We start from the raw sequence: 25,694 nt of genomic DNA, 5'->3' as shown, positions 1-25,694 counted from the left end.
CAGCTTATCTATACCTCTGGTCTAAGCACAGCTGATTTGTTGATATGCTTATTCTGATGACTTTAAAATGTGTGATCACTGGTGAACTTTTTTCCATGGGAGCTACAGAAAACCCCTGGTTTACTTGAATCCCCAGTATCACAGATGGCATTATTGCAGGGGGATGACTGTATTTTGCAACTCTTCAGACCAATCATGTTGCGCTGTCATGTGTATATTACATAGCCTGTAGCACACGCATCACATCAGACCAGGATTTGTAACCCCAATCTTAGATTAAATAATTACATGAGACATGAGAAACGACAAACTCAAACCACTGATTTCTGTATATGCTTGACATCCTCGGTGGTGACTTACGCCCGGTGTGGCCACCAGTATTTAATACATGTAATTTGCTGATCATCGTAGATGACACTGAAGGAGTAGTAGTTGTTGCATTATATAATTTATATGCAATTTGCCTAAAAATAAGTGTCGTTGCTGTTTTGAGTGTATTAACTTAAATTCATTGTTGAAAAAATAATACATACAAATAATTGCTGTTTACCAAGGGGTATAATCGTACATACTAGTATACATTTACACACATCTGCAAACGTGCAAGGGGAAAGGCTTAGTAAGCATCATCTGCGAGTATTGCAGGGGACTCTCCCTCATTGTCAATGAGGTCCTCCTTGATTATGCAGGATAAGTAATATGGCACCAACTAGATGACTGACAACTAGAGTGTTGTTTCCCTTTAATGACGGAAACATGCCACTTGCTCTCAATTCAAAATTTGAGAAGAGCAATGTCTTACAGATGGCCTAGATTGTTTTACTTCTCATGGGCTATGCAGAGTCTCTTTCATTCAAGTGTTTATTCCACTGAGATAGAAGATGATTTTGATAGATTAAGTCGTAAGTCTGAAGTTGTTGTAGGGGATGCCTTGTGTATAACTTTTTTAAGGTTGCATGATGAGCACACTCTGACTGTCACTTTCCTAATCTGGTAAGTGATGCTTTGATTGGTCATCTGAAAGGTTTTCCTGACGTTAGCTAAATTGGATGTCCTTGGTTCATTGTTGTTTTTTTAGTGGATAAACTAAGATGTGATTTTAATGAGATTGCCTCAACATTCATCCACATTATTATATGAGCATATAGTAGTCATAGATGGACATTACAACAACATTCCCATTATGAAATTGCCCAAACAATGTCATGATTTAGTGAACTCATTCCCTTTCTCTGCTGTCTCCAGTAAACAGTCTATAGCTATTATTCTTTTCAAAACACCTCCAACAGGATTTTCAATTCAGAAAATACTACAAGAAACATTTATGAGGACATCAGAGCATCAGTATCGATTATTATGTCCTCCACACTTACATACCTGATGTCATCTCATTAAATAGGAACAAAGGATATTCTGCCAAATCTTGAAAATTTGTTTGGGAGACACCTTGGCCAAGCCCTACCACATTAAACCCTACTGCACCCTACTTGGAAATAAGTTGACTTCCTTGCAAGTACGGGGCCTCCTCTACTGACAGCTGCTCAAAGGTGGCAAGTTATTGGTATGCAGAATACTGGCATGTCATTGAGGGCTATTGCAAGATATGTTGGTTGCCATCCATCGACTACAGCCCTTCTCAGAATAATAAAATCTTCATCTGTTCATATATGGTGGCGAGCTAAAGTGGTTTCCACATCATTGTTTGTAGAAACAAAACAGTCTGAAATCACCTAAAATCAGCTTCTAGGTTTGGATAGGTTCCTTTGCATTGTTTATTGGTAACATATTCATGCTGTGAAAATATGGGGTGTTGTGATTCTTTTTTACATGTCCATAGATGAAAATGTTGAAACTTGCTATTATGTTATATTTAAAATCCTTCAATTTAGGGGGTTTTTTGCAGAGGAAGATTACAACCAGGCAATAACATACTATTCACAAGCAATAGAGGCCGACCCATCGGTTGCAGCTTACTACTGCAACAGGAGTCTGGCTTATCTCAAGACAGAATGTTTTGGCTATGCTCTGAAAGATGCGGGCCAAGCTGTCATTATCGACCGCAGCTACATAAAGGTAAGAATTAGCTAAGATTTAAAGAATTCTCACACAAAGCCAACCCCCAGACCAACCCTATCACCAGTTCCACATACGCCCTGAGATAGTCGGCCCAGAGGAGGACCAGGCATTAGCTCTCAGCCCTCTTAGAGCAGTAAGCCGATGTCTCCTGGTATCCACACAACAGTCACCAGCAGCAGTGTCTGTTCTTATTGGTCTCTGACCCTGTTGCTGCCAAAGTGACTCGTAAAACCATATTGCTTTGGCTCTGCTTGGTGATACTTCGAGCTTATGAACAGGCTGACCTACCACCTCCAGTGTCCCACAACCCACACAAGATCAAAGCCTTGTCGTCGGTTATGCCCTTTCATGTGTTGAGCGTTAAGCCGGAACATCATGGAGTTGCTGCTGGAGGTCCACAACACTCTTTGCTAGCCACTACCTCCACAACACTTTGCTAGCCACTACCTCCACAACACTTTGCTAGCCACTACCTCCACAACACTTTGCTAGCCACTACCTCCACAACACTTTGCTAGCCACTACCTCCACAACACTTTGCTAGCCACTACCTCCACAACACTCTTTGCTAGCCACTACCTCCACAACACTCTTTGCTAGCCACTACCTCCACAACACTCTTTGCTAGCCACTACCTCCACAACACTCTTTGCTAGCCACTACCTCCACAACACTCTTTGCTAGCCACTACCTCCACAACACTCTTTGCTAGCCACTACCTCCACAACACTTTGCTAGCCACTACCTCCACAACACTCTTTGCTAGCCACTACCTCCACAACACTCTTTGCTAGCCACTACCTCCACAACACTCTTTGCTAGCCACTACCTCCACAACACTCTTTGCTAGCCACTACCTCCACAACACTCTTTGCTAGCCACTACCTCCACAACACTCTTTGCTAGCCACTACCTCCACAACACTCTTTGCTAGCCACTACCTCCACAACACTCTTTGCTAGCCACTACCTCCACAACACTCTTTGCTAGCCACTACCTCCACAACACTCTTTGCTAGCCACTACCTCCACAACACTCTTTGCTAGCCACTACCTCCACAACATCTCAGTGGAGGATGGACACACAGCCCATGTTCCCTCTGTATTAATTTAATCTGTATTCTGATCCCAGAGTGCCCTACAAACATCATATCTCCCAGTTCCTTTGAGAATGGAGCCACTGATGGGATTAGTTACCTTACACTTACAGCAGCTGATACAGTTGACACTTTTACATCCCAACAGTACAATGATAAATCGCTGGCTTAAATTGCATACTTCAGAAGAGATTTCTTGACATTGTTTTTCTTGCGTTACATGACCAAGATAATGTCATGTTTTTCTAAATGTAGTGTAATCTAGTTAAATTAGAAAATATTTTGGAAGTAAACCAGATATTAAGATGTTCTGCAAATACAGATCAGTTGATTTTCATGTTTTCCTGGCAGGCTTATTATCGAAGAGCATCAGCAAACATGGCACTGGGTAAATTCAAGTTGGCCCTGAAAGATTTTGAAATGGTAGGTTTAACTTTGTTTTACTGCAACAGGTGTTGATGTGTAAGTACATGTGTATGTCAGTCTGCTGGCAAAGCCTAAGTCTAGCTTTGTCTGTTTTGGTCTGGAGAAAAGAGCAGAAATCACTTTGACTTTACATGACCACATTCAATCAAGTTGGAGTTTGACACAAATGAACTGTATATTACGGAAACACTCTTTATGCATGATGTGTTGTCATGGTAATGTTATGTAGCAGGTTCACTTGTTAAATAATGACACTGTAGGTAGTGACTACAGCAATATGTTCAGAGACTCGTTTGTCAGCTTCTGATCTGTCAGGTTTAGAATATGAAAATAAAAACTCTGACATGTTTATGGTGTGAGGTAATTGTTAGTTTACACACATAATGAACCAAAAGATTAGTTGTCATGAAATATTTTTATATGCCGTTCACTTTTGAAGAAACTTATTTTTCCTTATCCTGACTCATGCTCTTTTGCTTGTCTTCTTCTTCTTGCGAACATAGTGGAACACTTGTATCTCCCTAATTGAAGCTCCCTTCAATGTAAAATCACTAATTAGTACTCACCAAGAGTTGCCTCCCTCTTCCAAATGCGCGGGAAAGGAGGCGCCACCTCTTCCCTCATGCTTCACTCTCTCCTTCCTCGCCCAGTGAGCAGGATGTGAGAGCGCCTGTGTCTCCCTACACACTATATCCTTTGATTATTCTTAGTTAGTTACCTCTTGTAGTCATCTATAGAGGTTTAGCTAGTATCCTTCAACAATTATGTATTGATATTTATTCGTATTTCTGCTGTTTATTCACGGGACGCCGGGATTGTTCAGCAGTTTGCGTTGATGAAAATCTGTACTGTTTGTAGGTTACGTTTTTCTGCTGCCGATCCGCATTTAATATGCCCTAGCTGTACTGCACCATGTGCATTTTCTTCACGTTGCAGTAACTGTAATAATTTGTCTAACTCTGCATTTAACAAATATTATCTTTGCGTCTTGAGACGGGCAGCAGATAGGTCACGTAAACAGAGCCTAGCCATGGCCGATACTTCGGAACCCCTAGCCAGTCAACTGTTGTCGGACGACCCCCCCTCCCGTCTGGTGTTCCACTAGAGTTACCCTCGGAGGAGAGGCGTGGGACGCAGTCCGCCATCTCCAAGAAGCGTCCTGCATCCCCAGACATCCCGTCGTCGCAACCGAAGACTAAGAGGGCTTCCACTTCGTCACAACGCAGACTCCGTACCCCCAGGGCAGCGTCTACCTCCCAGGGGAAACCAGCGAAGTCTACTAGAACTTTATCAGCCGAGATTGTTCCCGCCGCAGAACTAGGCCTGTATGATGATCAGCCGATCATCATACCCGATGTACGCCACAAGAAACGACCGGTGTCGGCAACAGTGACGTCAGCGCAGATCTACAGGCAGCCTGATGTACCAACGCTGACGTCTGACGATCTTCCTGAGGGTCCCGTCGCTACCAACGCAGAGAGGGCACCATCTACATCTTCGCAGACCGTCCCAGACAACCTGGTTCTACACATTATGAAGATGATGGAAGACCGCTACGGGCCTGGAGAGACAACCAGCCCAGAGGCTTCACGAAGGCTCCAACGTAGACGACACCCCAGAGGGACCCCCCGTCAACGAAGCGGCCGCTATCAAGTCATCGCTGGGGAACCCACCTGCGCGAAGGATGTCACAGCCCACCTCTGCGAAGGACCCAGATGTACAGCCCAGAAGGACAGCTAGATCGTCACCCGCCTCGGACTCCGATGATCAACACTCACGAAGAGGTTCGCGAAGGAAGATCCTCTCATCCCCGGACTCTGACTCGGACCCCCAGCCTTCGCTCCCCAGGACCGGACTCAGATGAAGCTTCGCGAAGGGCTCCAATTACAGGCTCCAAGTCATCTTCCTCTACGAGGTCATCGAGGGATTCCCCAAGAGCTTCCGCGAAGGTCACCATATCGACGCAGCTCACCAGGCCGTTCTCCACGACGATCTCCTCGCCGATCTCCACATCGTTCACCACGTCGATCTCTACGCAGGTCATCACACCGTTCGCCTCACAAGTCTTCACGGAAGTCCCCAGACAGGTCTCCGTTGACGTCACCCTGCACAGCTGTAGAAGTATACAGGTCTCCACCTCAGTCGCCATCGGATCAACCTCTTATTTGCAATCCCGTTACAGAAGATGATGGAGGCATCATATTCTGCGACGCAGAAATACGCTACTGGATGGTTAACAACCTGGACCTAGCTTCACCTTCCAAGAACGGTAACCCGGCCCACACTTATCTCATGAGGGAGGACGATGCAGACACCATCACCCTGTCTCCGATCGACCCAATAGCAACAGTCTCTCAGAATCTGGACACAGCCTTCCATAAAGCCACTAAAGCCCAGGCGCCGCACTTACCACAGTTCAACGCCAAAAAGTTCTCAACCCATAATATGGACCCATTTTTCAAGGCACAAGATATCAACGATAACTTCAAAGTAATCAACGATGCCAAGAATAAGACCTACAAGATAGACGACCGCAAGCTGGTGCAGATCGAAACCATGACAAGGAGAATGTTCTTCGGCCTTAACAGATCAAGAACGATTAATGAAACTCTCATCACCAGATTTCGTGATTCTACATCAGAAGATGACAGAATGCAGAAGAAGGACCAGCAGTTCTTAACGGATCATCTTACATCAGTCTCCGCAGCGCTAACTCTGGCTCGTCGTCAAGGTCTCCTCGCTTCCTGTAGTTGGGGTGAACAGTTTACATCTCCACTCTACACAGCCCCGTGGTCTTCGCCATCTATCTTTGATGGAGGAATAGATAAAGTCTCTAAAGAAGTCACCAAGGATTCAAGGGAAGTCCGTATGATAAAGTTGATGGACACGCTAGCCAGCGTCATCAGGTAGACATCACAGAGATATTCAGGAAGATCTAAGTTTACTGGCTTACAGAAAGCACGGGACAGGAAGATGGCCACCTCAAGAGGAAAAGATTCTTTTTGTGGCCCATACGGCAACTACAGAGGAGGATCTGGAAGAGGCAGGGCACCCAGAGGTTCCCGCAACTATAAACGATGAAAGACGGGTTCGGAACGACTGGAGCCTTCCACCCCAAGCCGTTCCAGTACAACCATCACAAGTGGGTGGACGCCTTCAACTGCTCTGGGAGAACTGGGGAATTCTACAAGACCCTTATGTCTCCAACATCCTACATCACGGATATCGAATCCAACTACAGGCCACGCCTCCGCTTACAGTCAACCCTCACAAGTTCGACTTTAAGGCGCAACAACTACTAAAGTTAAGAGAAGCTGTTGCATCGCTACTAACCAAGCAGGCCATAGAAGTACTGGATCAAGTAAACATCGAACCAGGCTTCTACTCCCCAGTTTTCCTAGTGCCCAAGAAAAACTCCAAAGAAAAGTTCAGAATCATCTACAACATGAGCACGTTCAACAGAGATTATCTCGACGCGAAACCGCCAACGCGTTTGCATGATACATCTACCTCAACTTCGGCACCTAGTTCGTCCCATGGACTACATGGCCAGTATAGACCTGCAGGATGCTTATCTACATATCCCCATACATCCCGAATCCAGGAAATACCTACGGTTTACACTAGACGGGCTGCATTATCAATGGAGAGTACTCCCATTTGGAATATCATCGGCCCACTGGTTATTCACAAGAGTAACGAAACCCATCTTCACTTACCTACATCGTCTAAAGCTACGCAATGCGTTCTACCGCGACGACGGGATTCAAGTAGATCAAGATCCACAGCATCTCAAACTACAGTTAAACTACATCATCAAGCTACTAACACAGCTAGGATGGTTAGTAAATCTACTCGAGTCGGACCTAGAACCTACGCAAGATCTGCAATTTCTAGGCATTCGATTTATCACGACACAGAACCGTATCGTCGTACCAGAGGACCGATGGCTCGAGATCCAACAGACCATCCCACAAGCCTTACTCTCTTCGCTACCACTACGACAATGGCAGAGTCTGTTGGGTCTCCTCACGTCAGCCCAAGACATGACAGTCAGAGGCAGACTACAGTTACGTCCGCTACAGGTCCTCATCAACGCCATCTCTCGACGACCTACAACCATTCAGTCTACCGGGCACATCAGACCTCATCTACTATGGTGGACCAGGAGGTCGAATGTCTCATGAAGGCATCTATTTAACAGAGCCGGAATTCAAAACCCATCTCTATGTAGACGCGTCGCTCCAAGGTTGGGGAGCTCATCTCGCCAACCGGACGGCATCAGGGTTATGGAACCAGCAAGACAGCAAGCTGCACATAAATATGCTAGAAATGAAAGCTGTAATCAACGCCCTACTACATTGGAGCACTATTCTACAGAATGCGCATCTGATGATTCACACAGACAACTCAACAGTGGCGTTTTATGTAAACAAACAAGGCTCAACAAGATCATTGAACCTATTGACTCTATGGTTTCAATTATTCGATCTAATCGACGATCTCAACATACATGTCAGAGCATGCCACATTCCGGGAGCCAAGAATGTACTAGCAGACGCACTCTCTCGGCCACATCTACTGTCACCGAAAGAATGGATGCTCCATACAGAAATCTTTGCACAGATTATCAAGGAAATAGGAACTCCGCTAGTAGACCTATTCGCCACTCGCTTCAACAATCAGCTAACAACATTCGTATCACCAGTCCCGGATCCACAAGCGTGGGCAACGGACTCACTAAGCATATCCTGGAAGGCCTCAACGGCAGACAGCGCTTCCGCCGCCAGCTTAATTCCACAAGTGTTACAGAAAATCAAGCAAACACAGAGCCTCCAACTGATTTTGGTCGCGCCCTACTGGCCAGCGAGAACGTGGTTTCCCATTCTAATTCAAGAAATCGGACAACCAACACTAGAGCTACCAAAGCGCTCGAATCTACTAATACATCCTCACACCAAACAAGCGCACGGAAACCCAGAAGCATTCCAACTTCACATATGGACTGTATTAAAGTGTGTCTAAACAAGAGAGGTTATTCAGCCAGAGCGGCGAAAGCAGTCACGCTTGCTTTACACAATTCTACGTGCAACTTGTATGACGACAAGTGGCACAGTTTTGAAACATACGCTGCTAAAATGGGATTTACAGCGAGAAATGCTACACATCCACAAGTGGCTGACTTACGACAAAATAAACATTTAAAAGGCTCGACATTGTCAACTTATCTCGCAGCTCTAAGTTCTGTGATAACTATGAGAACTGGTGTCAAGCTAACCAAAACGCCAGAGTTACTGGCCTTACTACGTGCATTCCGATTGGAGTATCAGAAACAGAGATTTCGTGCTCCAGCATGGGATCTAAATATAGTGCTCCAACACCTCACAAGTGAGGCCTATGAACCACTGGAATCAACAACCTTTGAATTTCCGTCACAGAAAACTTTGTTCCTGTTATCCCTAGCAACGGCAGCCAGGATGTCAGAAATTCACGCACTAGATTATGAGAGAATACGTTTTGACGACAATCTGAACATTGTGCATATGGGACTGCGATGGGATTTTATCGCCAAGAATCAATTGCCAGGTCAACCAGACAGATTATTCCATGTTCCTGCACTCTCCTCAATTCTCGGACCTCAAGATACGCTTGACCTATCTCTATGTCCAGTCAGAGCACTCAAAATCTATCTACAACGATCCAAAACGAGGCTTGACGACAACTCAAGCGGTTATTCATCCCTATCGACAGCTTGACTCAGACCAAGTCTCTCGTACTCACCATATCGATATGGATCAGAACTGTCATACTGTGCCTACAAGGCTGCAGGACTCGACCCTCCAAGAGCATCTAATCCCCATGAAATCAGAGCACTGGCTTCCACACTCGCTCTACACGGAAATTGCACGTTGAATACCATTATGGAGGGCTGCTTTTGGAAATCCGACATGGTGTTTGCTAACCACTATCTGAAAGATATCACCACCGAGGACGTCTCAGGTATTCACCATTTCGGTCCCATGGTCCTCGCACAGCAGTTGACAGTCCCTCGTAGACGATGATTAGTCTCACGAGATTATTATGTATTTATCATACCAGTTTCATCTAGCTTATAACTCTACGGAGTTTTGTGCTATTATATACCGTATATGACCGTCTATAAGCCGAATTTTGAGGACAACAAAAAGCAGTCTGTAGAAGGGGGTCGTCTTATCCATGAGTTACACTTTCGACAAACTTTTTTCCAGGGGTAAGAAAACAACATCGTATCACTTCGCAGGAACAAACAACAGAAGACGACTTTGTCAGTAGAGACGTCAGATTTGCAATTAAACATCACTAGACAAGATTATTTACCATTTAAGTTATAAGTTGTTTTTGCTGGGCATTGTTTTATTTGCAGGATTAAGATTACCGTATGATTTGTCTCGCATTACACAAAGCCGAAATAGCTAATCAGCTGTGCACACGCTTCCGCTAACAAGTTTAAACATGCACAATAATATAACGGGATCTAATTCTGACGAGTCAACAGTAAAATATAATACAGAATACCGCTATTTAACCCAAAGAAATATATCCTAGCATTGTGTAATTTTAGTTACAGTTTTTGCTCTATAAATTAATTAAGATTACCGTATGCGATCTGTCTCGCACACAAAACCGAAATAGTAATCAGCTGTGCACACGCTTCCCCGCCAACAAGTTCAAACATGCACAATAATATAACGGGATGAATTCTATTGATTGAATACTATTATTTAACCCAAAAAATATATCCTAGCATTGTGTAATAGTTTTATGTAAAAATATATAATCAACACTAAGGTTATACGGACCATCATGAACGTGGTAAGCACGTGACATGGAACGAGGCGGTAATCAGTTTGTGATTGTTGAATGGGGTAAAATAAGCAAGTCAGTTTGTTGTTACAATAAATATGATATTTAGAGAAGCAAAATATATTATGCATTTTCTGTCAACTACACTTCGTTTCGATCCGTGAGTAGACACAATATATATGACAGTGAATTCTTTGAATAATGTGGATCGACTTACAGTATATGAGGAGGACAGTGACACGGAATTTGATGGGTTTACGGCCGATGACTTGTGAAAATCTCAGAACTCTCTTGCAGAAATGTCAGTGTTTATTGTTAGTGGACTATTTTTCTTATTGTCATATATATATAGATGAAATATGGACACTTAAATAATATATTTTGAAACAAAAGTTGACTTCAGTTTTTATTTACCGATGGTACGTTTTCACAAAATGGCGTCTCATTGTTGATGCAAGCAGTGATCGTCGGGATATAAAAAGGAACACAAACACATGTTGCCACAATACACCTGTAATCTTTATTATGTAATATTCTCACCAACACTTACACTGTATATCCACTTTCCAAATGGCGTCTCGTTGTTGATGCAAGCAGTGATCGTTAAAAAAAGGTAAACAAACACCGGTAATCTTTATTATGTAATATTCTCGTAATGGTGTCTCGTCGTTGATGGAACATACTTACCGGGTACTCTGGTCTCTGTTGGCCGCGACCCATCGAGGGGGGTCGGCCTATCCATGAGAGATATGATTTTGACACTGATTTTGAGGGTCAAGTTTGGGGGTCGGCTTATCCATGGGGTCGGCTTATAGACGGTCATATACGGTACATATCTAATCTATAGTAGTCTTGAGCCCAGTACTGATGTTATATGTACATTTGGTCGCTTCTCCACTTTGGAGTCGCTTTATACCATTATTACTATTATCATAGTATCTATATATTGTAGTACCCCCATCTATGGCAGCTGGTAGAACTTATGTTTTATAGCAGCAGGAATTAGCTTAATTACAGTGCCATTAGGAAGTTCCCGTAGGGGGTTATTGCTTATACAGAAATCACAAATTATTTAAATCCAAAGTATTCTGTTTTCCCACCTCAGTTTCCGTAGGATTCTACAAGCAAAAGAGCATGAGTCAGGATGAGGAAAAATATGTAATTTTCTGATTAAAATTGATATTTTATACTTATCCTGACTCATGAGGTAAGCCCTCCCATCCTCCCCACATAACACTTTGGATTTCCCAGTAAATTCAAGTGTTGGGCTCGCTATATCAGGAGAGAGTGAAGCATGAGGGAAGAGGTGGCGCCTCCTTTCCCGTGCATTTAGAAGAGGGAGGCAACTCTTGGTGAGTACTAATTAGTGATTTTACATTGAAGGGAGCTTCAATTAGGGAGATACAAGTGTTCCACTATGTTCGCAAGAAGAAGACAAGCAAAAGAGCATGAGTCAGGATAAGTATAAAATATCAATTTTAATCAGAAAATTACATAATTGTCACTACAAAAGCTATTTTGGTTTCATGTGGTAAAACTTTAGAGGTGCAATTATCCTAAACCTTTGTTGATGTATGGCAGTTACAATCCTCATAATCCTGAGGTTGCTAAGTCAAACATAACCAAGACACTTGTCACTCAGGATACAACAATTTCCTGTCCTTTGTTCTTTAACATCTTATGTCCAACTTTTCAGGTCACCAAAGTTCGACCGAATGACAAAGATGCAAAGATGAAGTTCAGCGAATGCAATAAAATTGTGAAAATGATTGCATTTGAGAAGGCCATCTCTTCTGAAGACGATGTCCCTATGGAAAAGAAGTTGGATATAGAAAGCATGGGTTTGTAGCTGATAAGTGTTTCTGCAATAAGTGAGTGATTTGAGAACAAAGGACAGGGTAGCGCAATGGTCTTTATTATTATCCCTCTGGAAATGTCAAGTTTGAATGATACTCAAAACTTTGAAATTGTAGAAAAAATGATAGAATCTGTTCATGTTTCCCTCATGTAACAATATTTGATTTCTGTTAATTAAGTGATAGTGTGTATCTTTTTTATACATTTTTGCCTTGACTCAGGAGTTGTTAATCCCAACATGCAAGGGTTGATCTGAACATAGTATAAGACATGCATCATAACAATGGTAAATATATGTGGTTGTAATCATTCACTTGTCACATTCTAAATAGTTATTGAAGATGACTACACTGGCCCTGCTCTTGAGGACGATGAAGTGACAGTCACATTTGTAAAAGATCTCATGCAGACATACAAGGACCAAAAGCGATTACATAGAAAATATGCATACCAGGTATGAGAACAATTACTAATTGCTTCTTGACAGTTTGTCAGCAGCTCTGCTATTTGTGTGCATTTTGTTCATTTTTCATTGTTTGGTAAGTGTTCTTCAATTATAAGTCACAGACCACACAGTCCATAAAAACAACACACACGATCTGTGTGAGGTCGGCTGAACCTGTTGACAGACACCATCTATTGTCAGGGGCCTCACACGAACCAGGTCAGGCGGGCCCCACAGAAGTTCTAGGGAGTGGATCTCTAACATTACAGCAGAAACAAGACCAAGTCTCATTTCAAGCGATATCACCAGTTCCATGGGATATGGGAAAGGGTTTCAGGTCAAGAATAATGGAAAGCCTGGGTCTAAATAGTCTTAGCTCACCTCAGACTTCCCAAACATTAATAGTACACACCTTGACATGGGCTATAGACACGTTCATGAGTAGAAGATCCATGTGGATGCCGCCTTCTATTGCTATCTTGCCAAGGACATTTAGAGAAAGATATTTCCACAGTGGTGGCAAAGATTAAGAAAACTATAAAGCTGACTTAACACTTTGACACATGGATCCCACAAATTGTCAGAACATGTATCAGCTTTGCTCTTGAATTATAGTTGGGAACAGAGTTGTTTGTATTTTACATTTTACGATTTATCTTTCAGTTAAACAGTTATGTACGGTTTTGTCTGTCTGAAAAAGGACATGCCTGTTTCTATGCCATTGCCAAAGTTTATTTGACTCACTGGTTACAAGGCCTACCGTACAGTTCCCTCCTGTACTTTTGTTGACAGGATGCCTGCACTTACACAACAGTCGCAATTAACAACAGGCTGCTTCCTAAGCCTGCCATCACTACATCTCAGTTCAAAGTCCATGGGATTTCAGTTCATACATCCAACCTTTTTCAGGTTGTCTTGGCTTTGTATCATTCAGTGAACTCTAGGCTCAAGGTCAATGATGGCCATTATCTTGTGTCTGGCACTCCTCCCTTCGTCTCTCATCACCACCTTTGTTCAGGTGTTTGTAACAAGAATAGGCCAGTGGTCAGGTGTTTGTAACAAGAATAGGCCAGTGTTCAGGTGTTTGTAACAAGAATAGGCCAGTGGTCAGGTGTTTGTAACAAGAATAGGCCAGTGGTCAGGTGTTTGTAACAAGAATAGGCCAGTGGTCAGGTGTTTGTAACAAGAATAGGCCAGTGGTCAGGTGTTTGTAACAAGAATAGGCCAGTGGTCAGGTGTTTGTAACAAGAATAGGTGGTCAGTGGTCAGGTGAGGTGTTTGTAACAAGAATAGGCCAATGTTCAGGTGTTTGTAACAAGAATAGGCCAATGTTCAGGTGTTTGTAACAAGAATAGGCCAATGTTCAGGTGTTTGTAACAAGAATAGGCCAATGTTCAGGTGTTTGTAACAAGAATAGGCCAGTGGTCAGGTGTTTGTAACAAGAATAGGCCAATGTTCAGGTGTTTGTAACAAGAATAGGCCAATGGTCAGGTGTTTGTAACAAGAATAGGCCAATGGTCAGGTGTTTGTAACAAGAATAGGCCAGTGGTCAGGTGTTTGTAACAAGAATAGGCCAATGTTCAGGTGTTTGTAACAAGAATAGGCCAATGTTCAGGTGTTTGTAACAAGAATAGGCCAATGTTCAGGTGTTTGTAACAAGAATAGGCCAGTGGTCAGGTGTTTGTAACAAGAATAGACCAATGTTCAGGTGTTTGTAACAAGAATAGGCCAATGGTGAGGTGTTTGTAACAAGAATAGGCCAATGGTCAGGTGTTTTTAACAAGAATAGGCCAATGTTCAGGTGTTTGTAACAAGAATAGGCCAATGTTCAGGTGTTTGTAACAAGAATAGGCCAGTGGTCAGGTGTTTGTAACAAGAAGAGGCCAATGTTCAGGTGTTTGTAACAAGAATAGGCTAATGTTCAGGTGTTTGTAACAAGAGTAGGCTAATGTTCAGGTGTTTGTAACAAGAATAGGCTAATGTTCAGGTGTTTGTAACAAGAGTAGGCTAATGTTCAGGTGTTTGTAACAAGAATAGGCTAATGTTCAGGTGTTTTTAACAAGAAAAGGCCCCCTAGTGACTGACTTCTGCAAAGGTGACAAGGTCACTTTGAGGAAGTGGGATGGGGTGCATCTCCGCCGTTTTAGCTGCATCTTGAGGAAAGAAGTTATTCAACAACTAGACCCAGGAGGAGCTATATGTGAAGTCTCTCTTTACTGCTAAAGATGCAGCTCTGGCTCAGACAGTGCAGATGTGTTGGAGCAGGTGCTCTTGAACAGGCCTGCAGTTTGCAGGAAACTCCTCTCTGGCACTGGGTTGAGGCCATCAATGATGCTCCTCTACTGGTGAGCTTAACTGCCTCCAGTCATTCCTCTACATGGTACTCCTACTGTAACATCAACATCACCTGTCATTTTCAGCCATTGAAAATGCATCTTGTCCTAAACTTTCAAAGATAGCTGCTGGAACCGTACACAGGACACCTTGTCCTTTTTCTGTGCTCCACAATTCTCAAAGCTTCAGTCCGTGCTCGACTGGATCTCTGACAGGTTGCCAACTTGGACCTCAGAGATCTCTCAGTTAGAAGGTGTTGATGGTGTCAACCAAGTATGTAATCTTTTTCTCCCTTCACCCCACATCTTATTGCACCTCCTCGTTACCATGTTGACCAGGTGGAAACGGAGAGACAGTCATCAAATACCAAGTTCTTGATCTTTCAATTACCACCATTTGCAGTGTTTCATGGACACAGTGTTGTCACAGACGTATTGCGATACTAGTGAAGAGAACATGCCCAGGAGCTGAAGACAAAGTGCCTTAGTCTAGTCCTTGCTCTGACCCAAACACATTCTCAACAAGGGTTATGTAGTTGACCAAACTCACTATTCTATTTGGGGATTATTTAAGATATAGTGTCCCCTTATTTATATACATACCCTGTGTGAACAGTTTGTGACTGCCTGCTCAGCTTTCCATTCCCTCAAGAATGGGATGAACTTGCAACCTGTCTATGATTAACACAGAAACATGCGGGAGCAGTCTCGTCTGAGGGTGTGTGTGGGTGATCATTCATTATTTATATACATTGTGTTATGATTTAAGCAAGGCGGAACATTACATACTGTGTCAGGATATGTATTTAAATATGGGGAATACTCTGATTCCTTGTGTTTTGAATCTTTATCAGCTCATATAGATTATTACTTTGATAGTGTTATGTTACAGACCCGAGTACAGTAATCCATTTCTTACACACCATAAAATCCCACCATTTTTTGCACCCAATCCATACATGTTCTGTCCATACTCAACATCTCAGTTACATAGCAATACTTAACCCAATGTTCATGAGTCATCTGTCTTGCTACTAATACCAAGTGTGACACTCCTCAGATGTTTCAGTTGATCTGATTGTTATAATGTAAACTGGGAAAGATCATAGCAACATTTATTGAACACTCTCAAACTAAATGTTGTTGCTGAGTTTGACAGAAGCAAGAAGAGGGTATGAATGAACTCTGATCTGGAAAATGTGTCATAATCTGACCTCAGGTCATCACCGTAGAGTAGCAAATCACGGGCCTTGAATGTTTCATTCCAGTTATGTCAAATGGGTTTCTCACCCACATGTGGTAATTACTTCTTATACAGATTCAACACATTACAGTTACTTTCTTCACTTGAATCCTACCATAAAATGTGCTACATCTGGGGTTTGTTGCACCTGGTTTGATTTGGGATTTGTCATCAATGGAATATCATTACTGGGCAACATGACACTGGTGGCCTGTTTTAATGTCTTGTTCTTGTACAAAGCAAAGTACACCACAGGAGCAGAGAGAACCTTCACCAACACCTGTATGCTGTGTATCTCTGTTGTGGACGTAACAGTTCTGGCCAGTTGTATTGGCACAGCAGTGTTGACTGGTCAGTGTCAGGCATTGCAGAAGAGCTCATCCTCAGACTCAGTTTGCAAGTGACGATCTGACAACAAGACCCATGATCAAATGTTGAGCTCTTGTTTATGTATGATACAACTTAAAACTGCCACCACAAAACTCAAGCACTCAGATTTACACAGAAAAATATTTCCTATGTGTCACAAAGTGTCACACTAACTATTTTGAGGGATTGTTGTCCTACTGGATTAGTGAAGAGGGTGTCTGATCAGCACAGTCGTATTGGTGGTACCATTCTGCAATCAGCGCCTCTTACTGTGGGACAGGCATCTCAGTGTGTCAATATTAGAGATAATTTACATGAAAACTCTGCTTGGTGACAAGGGGTGCACAAGGTATAGTGGAGGCACATTTTGGGTTATGTGATTAAAGTGAAGAAGAAAAAAGAAAAGTGTTGTGTAAGGGTAAGTTTTCTAACATCATGAATATTCAAAGTCATATAAACTTTATGTCTATTTATCTTCATCCACACACTTGATTCCCTTGATCATGGTTCATATCTTGTTCAAATTCTGCTTATATATTTCTCAATTTTTAACACAAGCTCACGAAAGACAAGAATAAGTAGTATTTTCATCTGTCCCTTTTTCCTGTTTTTCCTGTTTTGTTGCCCCAAATAATGTGGTCATTGTTAACATTTTGGTTTTTCATATTACAGATTCTGCTACAAGTAAAGAAACTTTTTCAGATCCAGCCATCTTTAGTTGACATCACAGTTTCAGGGGTATGTGGAGAACTAACTGTACACTGTTGAGTTCATTTTCACTTTTATCCCTCTGGTTTGGAAAAACTATCCACTATCTGTGGAACTCCAAAACCATCGAATATTTCTTGTTGAAAGTTGCTATACAGATCTGCCAGGTGCAAACTGATGCCTTTTGATGATTGGGATTTTATATCTTTAAAACTAGCAAAGCTCCCAAACCATTCCGTATTTCTTGATGATACTTGCTGCTATACTGATCTGTCTAGTGGTGAACTGGAGCAGTTTGATTGTTTGGGGTCTCGAAAACTACTGAACAGCCTTATCTTTGTCTTCCCGGAGCTGAACAAACTGAAGGTATCCAATGGCAATGTACCAAAGGTTGGTAATAGAAAGCCTCCATTTCTGAAATGCACCAGACCAGGGGAATGTGCCCCCTGTACTGTGTCAGTGTGCTTGATTTTAGACTTCATAATGATATGATGGATTGATTTTAACAAAAATATGACATGTTAGGTTCTGGTTTTCAAAGATAAATACCTTGCTTGTTTCAGAGCAACAAGTTCACAGTGTGTGGTGACATCCATGGCCAGTTCTATGATCTCATGAACATATTCTCTCTCAACGGGGAGCCATCTGAAGACAATCCATATGTATCCTTGCCACATTAGGATAACACCCAGGAAAACAATTAGGGGCGCCCAGACATGGAAGCATGGATTGCATCCCTTAGCTGTTCTAGGACCCTGTGGTAGTGGGTTTAGATGTCTTTGACTGGCATCACTTTGGGCTTCCCCCTCAATGTTAAGGGCCTTTGGGGTAGCCTTGTTGGTAGATGGAATGGTTAGAGCATCATCATGTGAAGATCCTGGTCCAAATCCTCACTTTCCTGGCATTCCCTGCCATTATATTGTGAGATTATTACCAAACTTTGCCTATTTCAGCATAAATCTACCACAAAGCTTGTGAAATACTGTTCCAAATGTTAATCTCAAACTAGCTAAAAATGGAGGTGTTCTACACTTCATGTGTATAACCTCACCCCATGAGGACCATGATGATAGTTAGTATTTTCCATATTGTAGACCTCTGTGAAATAACGTCAACATAGACTTTGTTGCTTGTCGAAAGAGACAACTAAAGGGCTTGGGTAGTTAAACACTGTGACTTGCCTGATCGCATGTCACCATGAAAGCCTGTATTGTTCTTCATGTTTTAGTCACTGAAAAATCTGTCACTGTCTTGAATGCAGGGCTGAAGTAACCTTGGCTCTGTGAGTTGGCTGACTGCCAGGGCTGAAGTAACCTTGGCTCTGTGAGTTGGCTGACTGCCAGGGCTGACAGGGCTGAAGTAACCTTGGCTCTGTGAGTTGGCTGACTGCCAGGGCTGAAGTAACCTTGGCTCTGTGAGTTGGCTGACTGCCAGGGCTGAAGTAACCTTGGCTCTGTGAGTTGGCTGACTGCCAGGGCTGAAGTAACCTTGGCTCTGTGAGTTGGCTGACTTGACTGGAAGTAACCTTGGCTCTGTGAGTTGGCCGACTGCCAGGGCTGAAGTAACCTTGGCTCTGTGAGTTGGCCGACTGCCAGGGCTGAAGTAACCTTGGCTCTGTGAGTTGGCTGACTGCCAGGGCTGAAGTAACCTTGGCTCTGTGAGTTGGCTGACTGCCAGGGCTGAAGTAACCTTGGCTCTGTGAGTTGGCTGACTGCCAGGGCTGAAGTAACCTTGGCTCTGTGAGTTGGCTGACTGCCAGGGCTGAAGTAACCTTCTCTGTGAGTTGGCTGACTGCCAGGGCTGAAGTAACCTTGGTTCTGTGAGTTGGCTGACTGCCAGGGCTGAAGTAACCTTGGCTCTGTGAGTTGGCTGACTGCCAGGGCTGAAGTAACCTTGGCTCTGTGAGTTGGCTGACTGCCAGGGCTGAAGTAACCTTGGCTCTGTGAGTTGGACTGTTGGCTGACTGCCAGTTGGCTGACTGAAGCTAACCTTGGCTCTGTGAGTTGGCTGACTGCCAGGGCTGAAGTAACCTTGGCTCTGTGAGTTGGCTGACTGCCAGGGCTGAAGTAACCTTGGCTCTGTGAGTTGGCTGACTGCCAGGGCTGAAGTAACCTTGGCTCTGTGAGTTGGCTGACTGCCAGGGCTGAAGTAACCTTGGCTCTGTGAGTTGGCTGACTGCCAGGGCTGAAGTAACCTTGGCTCTGTGAGTTGGCTGACTGCCAGGGCTGAAGTAACCTTGGCTCTGTGAGTTGGCTGACTGCCAGGGCTGAAGTAACCTTGGCTCTGTGAGTTGGCTGACTGCCAGGGCTGAGTTGGCTGACTGCCAGCTGGGCTGCCAGGGCTGAAGTAACCTTGGCTCTGTGAGTTGGCTGACTGCTTGTCATCATGACCCAATGGCATGCATGATTTCACCTACATTATTTACAGCCTGCCTTGGTACTGCTTTGGTATCATTTACTGCATTCATTCAACAACAATCACATACTTAGAAAACAATTAGTTATTTTCAACACATGATATTAAAGATGCCTTGACTCAGTCCAGCTGTTTAATGGAGACTTTGTGGACCGTGGATCGTTTTCTGTTGAGTGTATAATGACTCTATTCAGCTTGAAGCTACTGTACCCCAATCACTTCTTCATGGCTCGAGGTATTTGGAACACTGCAACACCATTGTGTCACTTGTAGTCAGTCGTTAGTCTCTTACCTGGCTTGTCCAGTCATCTAAGGTACTGCTATTCGCTGTGCAGTTTGTTCACACTGGGAACCTATGATTGTTTGCTCAAATCCCAGATTGCAACAATTATGTTTGTTGGTTTGTCAGCTCTGCATGTTGCTTTAACCAACATGGTAAACCTCTGAGACATCTTGGGCTATCCTCCCACACTCTGCTGACAGACACACCATGATGTACCTGGAATACTGTGCAAGGTGTCTTTAGACCCAAGTCTTGGGCTATCCTCCCACACTCTGCTGACAGACACACCATGATATACCTGGAATACTGTGCAAGGTGTCTTTAGACCCAAGTCTTGGGCTATCCTCCCACACTCTGCTGACAGACACACCATGATGTACCTGGAATACTGTGCAAGGTGTCTTTAGACCCAAGTCCCTTGCTGACTCTTACCATGCTTACAGACCACAGAGCATCCAATGTTAAGACAGAATTACCTCATTTCATTCTCATCCAAGTTTTAGCTCTACAAATAGAGACTTGAGGGCTCCTCAATACACAAGGGCTACTTCATAAAAGAGTTCTGATGAGATGATTCATTAGTGTTTTGGGGGATCTATTTGTTATTCCAGTCAGGTTGTGTACAGTTTTAGTTTCCTTTAATCACTCTTGTTTCTGTTGTCAGGGAACCATGAAAGCGTGACAATGAACCAGATGTATGGATTTGACGGAGAAGTGAAATCAAAATATCCTTGCCATCAGTCATATCATCAGGTGTACATCAGAAACTTGATGTTGATAGAGGTTTTCATGGACTGACCAATGTCTTTTCAACAACAAACATATTCAGACAGGTTACCTACTTTGCACTTTTGCTTGAAATGATTACCCCCAAAGGTTTTGTATCAATTTATGTGTATCTGCCAAGCAACACTGAAACAGCAACAGAACTTGAAACAATGTCAGCAGATGTATATCTGTATGTTTTGGAGCACTCCTTGAATTTGTTTGCAATGCCCAGCTTACGCAATGATGTATTGGGAGTCTTTTCAATGTTATAATGCACAGCGTCATCAAACATTTCTTCCATTTTCCAAGTGAAAGACAGATTTAGGCAGGAGAAAGTTTTGGATTCATAGGTGTCAAGTGGAGAGAAAAACTAGAAGCCAAGCAAGAATGCAGTCCTGTGTCCAATCATTTTGAGTGGGATGCATTTCGCTTGATCTTCTTCATTTTCACTGGAAGTTTCTCTTGCAAGATGTAAAATCGGCTTGTATTGATATGGTCTAACATCCATGTGAGAAATGACATCAGTCACATCTTTTACTGCATCAGAACCCATGGTCATTGTCAAGTTGTGAGGTAGAATCAAAGAGGAAGCCATCGGCAATATGCACGTCAGGTGTTTCCATAGTAGGGAGAAATACGAGTACATTTTGTATGTGTATATTGCAATTTTACAATGTTTTTGTTCAATATTAATCACGGACGGTTACTGTTAGAATGCCTTTACCCTATAAATATTGTTGTGTGTTAGTGTTCTCCTTTAAGTGTTGCTTACATTTTCTGTAAAGGTATTGATATTTGTAATGGCATAACAGTTTGGGTTTTTTATTATTATTATAGAATATTTATAACACACATATCCACTGCAACTAGTACATGCTAAAGGCGCTGGTATCTTTTTCCCTCGGTCATTGGATGTCAGTCTCAATGGCACATTGTATTATCAATCTCAACTCCCTGTGGACATACAACTCTTGCAGCCACTAGGCCCACCAAGTTATTGTGGCTTTCCCATCCAAACGAGGTACCCCTTCACAGCTGGGTGGACTGGGACACATAGTACTTTGTCCAAGTTTACTGTACGTTGCTAGGTGCAACTAGGTGTTTGCATGTATTCATGTGGCCACCATCTGGTCATATACCAACGTATTTGTGAGTTCTTTTAAGTCCACAGGGTTGTGTACAGTACACCAGTACAGTGCATATGTCCCTAAAGAGAGCATAAAACAGAACAGAATCTTTAAGAATATTTCATTCATTGTTGCAGATTGGTTCAAGTTACATGTGTGTGGACGCATTTATTCTCAATAATTCTCAATGTGTAAATATCCAAATTGACAGTCGGTTTGTTTAGTGGCCATCTCTATCAACATTTGAAACTGTTGATGACTTGTCCAGTTGAGCTACAGTGCCTGGACTCCATTGTTCCATGTTGGCATGACAACAAAACTAATGTGATGATGTACAATCTATTGCCTTAACTATGGCCACATACACAAGTCAGATGGCTCAACTTTTCACAGAAGTCTTCAACTGGCTTCCACTTGCTCACTGTATCAACAACAAAGTCATGGTGAGTTGCCTTATTGTATACACTTTCCGTACGGATTGTTGAAAACATACCGAATGTTTATCAACATTGTATTTTGTTGGTGATGTGTTTAGTAGCAATGTATTCCATCTATATATCATGACTGCCTGTAATAATTGAGTTAGTGTCATACAGACCACTGAGTTTGTCATTGCAATTTCCTAGAACCTGGCGTGTGACAGGGAACCTGGCCTCCCTGCATCGTCAAGTGCCTCTATGATATGGTTGGCTTCACAGTCACCTAGCAAATCACTTATTCCCACTCACTCATCCTCTCAGTCATTCTGAACAAAAAAATCCACAAAACTCTTAAAACTGTTACTCTCTAACCCAGGCCTACTGATTCCAGACCTTCCTTGACTTGTAGGTGATGCATGGAGGCCTGTTCTCGGAGGACACAGTAACCCTTGATGACATCCGCAAAGTTGAGCGGAACAGACAGCCTCCTGAGACAGGTCTGCAGAAGGATGAGTTTTCAATCGTGGTTGGCCCTTTTGTCTTTAAGCTAATCATGCCTATGTCATGTTAAGATATGGGTTTAAGTCCCATGTTCCCCCTAATCATGATTTAGGGACTTCAGCTCCATTAACATTGGTTTTCCCCAAGGGTAAATAATTCATATGAATACATACCTCTAACACCTTAAATTTGTTTGAGAATCCACAAGTTTACCTTGAAAAAGAATCCATGGCTTTTGTGTCATCTTCCTAGTGGTCCTCCAACCCCTATCTGAAGGAGTTATCTCCCCTAACAGAAACACGGAGAAACCTTATAATTTGGTTATGATGCATAAATCTAAGGACTCTACATACATTTCGTCCTTCTCCTTGGGTCCAAACAATTGCTCAGCCTATGAGAAATTAGTGTCTGCTGAGGATTCACATGGAGATTTTTTGACACCTCAGCTCTTTTGTCTCGTATTGTGAGGCTTGTCAGCTGCTATTTCCAGATATTGCAAGCATTACATGCTATAAGGTATGACTATTTATAGATGCTTTTCTGGCAGGGGCATTTTACAGATGCTTCAGATGATCCAGATTTTACTTCAGCCAAATTACAGGTAATTGCAGACAAGTTGGCTGCATTAACTGTACTATTTCAATGCTAATGCCGCCTCAACCTGATGAAGAAGACTTTGCAAGGGAAATTCAGCGATCAGAGGCTCCCCTCTTCAACAAAGTGAAGCGCAAGTTACCTCAGTCTTCCTTCCAGTCTAAGATTAGCATGGATTTGAAAGACGGATTGTCGTCACTCAAGTATCCAGACTGTTTGGGCAATTATTCTCTTCAGGGAGAGACGTTAGATGGAATTTTAGGTTCCTTGTACATCTGGAAAAGTCAGAGTCTGAGTTTTACTAACAAAGTACAGAAATTTATTTGCAAAATATATAACACCGGCTGAAGCCTAGTTTATCCTCCAGAGGATCGTTATCAAGAGGTCACATCCAAGATAATGGAAGGTAACTTCTATGCAAAATCTTTCATCCGTCTCCATCTGAGATATATTCAAGATTGGATCAGTTAGCATTGAGGAACACAGCTCAACTCTGTCATAGTGCCTCTGAATCTAGTTTTCAAGGACTTCGATGGTGGAATATTTCCGACAATGTCATCCGTGGGACTCAAATTGGGATGCCTCTGCCAGATCACCACATCTGCACAGACGCATCGTTCACAGGATGGGGTGCTCATCTTGAAGACAAATGGTTTTATTTTAAAGATGGAGATCTTTCCTAAGGTAGAAGGTCTGCAAGGTCAATGGGGTCAGTGACTGTACCAGATCTGACTCTTCACTGCTGGAATCAGTTCTACCTGAAGCCAAGAAATTATCATGCCGTCCACTACATAAGATTTGATGGATCAGGAACTGGGCTGATATCATTTGTAACTGGTTTAATCTAACACATGATAACATTTGCTTTTTCCTAAGTATCATAGAAGACTGTCTCACGGGAACAGAGGCAGCTTGCATGTGGGCGTCTTCGAACATTTTAATGTCATTAAGGTACCCCAGGAAAAGTCATGAGGTTCTGTTAGGGGAGATACCTGCTGCAGATAGTGCTTGGAGGACCACTAGGAAGACAGACAACACAAAGTACATGGACATCTATTCAAGCTGAATTTTATTTAAGCTGAACCTGTGGATTCCGAAATAAGTTCACAGGAAAAATGCAATCAAATGTTTGTGGTAGTATTCTAAGAATTATTATCAATTTTCATAATTTGCCAATTTGGACACTTATCAGGTCTCTGTTCTTAGGTTTTTTGCCATCCTGGTGCCTGTATGGTTGTTTCTCATCTTGAGACACCAAGGCTACCATCATACAGCTGCAAAAAGTCCAGGATAAGTATTAGACAAACGAAACATTTCTTTTCTTGCCCAGGCATCATGTGTGAACTCCTGTGGTCGGACCCACAGCCACAGCCTGGGAGATCCACCAGCAAAAGAGGCGTAGGGGTCCAGTTCGGTCCTGATGTCACAAAGAAGTTTCTGCAGTACAACAACCTGGACTACGTCATCCGTAGCCATGAAGTGAAGAATGATGGTTATGAGATGGCTCATGATGGAAAGTGCATCACTGTCTTCTCAGCCCCAAACTACTGGTGAGAACTGTTCCAGGTGATGGCTTCCATTAAGTCAATTGGGAATATGGTCTTAATAATTTACATTATATTTTGAATAGTTGTTACCTCCCCATGATAACCAAGACATGTGATTTAGGCTGACCTATGTTTAGGAAAACCCTTTGTTGATGACTGTAACATGACTAAGCGAACATTGTTGATTGACTGCTGCATGCCTGGGAGAACATTGGTGATTGGCTGCTGCATGTCTGGGAGAACATTGGTGATTGGCTGCTGCATGTTTAGGAGAACATTGGTGATTGACTGCTGCATGTCTGGGAGAACATTGGTGATTGGCTGCTGCATGTCTGGGAGATTATTGGTGATTGGCTGTTACATGTCTGGGAGAACATTGGTGATTGGCTGCTGCATGTCTGGGAGAACATTAGTGATTGGCTGTTACATGTCTGGGAGAACATTGGTGATTGGCTGCTGCATGTCTGGGAGAACATTGGTGATTGGCTGCATGTCTGGGAGAACATTGGTGATTGGTGATTGGCTGCTGCATGTCTGGGAGAACATTGGTGATTGGCTGCTGCATGTCTGGGAGAACATTGGTGATTGGCTGCTGCATGTCTCTGGGAGAACAGTGACATCTGGGAGAACATTGGTGATTGGCT

General features: G+C 42.9%; 1 protein-coding gene across 1 annotated transcript in view; it reads left to right on the top strand.

Annotated features, from left to right (window-relative positions):
• The window catches only part of LOC124286628 (serine/threonine-protein phosphatase 5-like), a 41,219-nt gene that overhangs the window by 2,452 nt on the left and 13,073 nt on the right, over positions 1–25,694 (top strand). Inside the window, exons 2-12 of the mRNA XM_046723012.1 lie at positions 1,904–2,073; positions 3,524–3,595; positions 12,138–12,282; positions 12,631–12,752; positions 17,361–17,426; positions 17,960–18,058; positions 19,941–20,046; positions 20,759–20,819; positions 22,351–22,432; positions 22,818–22,905; positions 24,834–25,053. Of these exons, the coding sequence (XP_046578968.1) occupies positions 1,904–2,073; positions 3,524–3,595; positions 12,138–12,282; positions 12,631–12,752; positions 17,361–17,426; positions 17,960–18,058; positions 19,941–20,046; positions 20,759–20,819; positions 22,351–22,432; positions 22,818–22,905; positions 24,834–25,053 (1,231 nt within the window). The remainder of the gene's footprint in view (positions 1–1,903; positions 2,074–3,523; positions 3,596–12,137; positions 12,283–12,630; positions 12,753–17,360; positions 17,427–17,959; positions 18,059–19,940; positions 20,047–20,758; positions 20,820–22,350; positions 22,433–22,817; positions 22,906–24,833; positions 25,054–25,694) is intronic.

The sequence above is a fragment of the Haliotis rubra genome, unplaced genomic scaffold (genome assembly GCF_003918875.1).
Source record: "Haliotis rubra isolate DU_JTF1 unplaced genomic scaffold, ASM391887v1 Scf388, whole genome shotgun sequence".
NCBI lineage: Eukaryota > Metazoa > Mollusca > Gastropoda > Lepetellida > Haliotidae > Haliotis > Haliotis rubra.
This window is presented reverse-complemented; position numbering and strand designations above follow the sequence as displayed.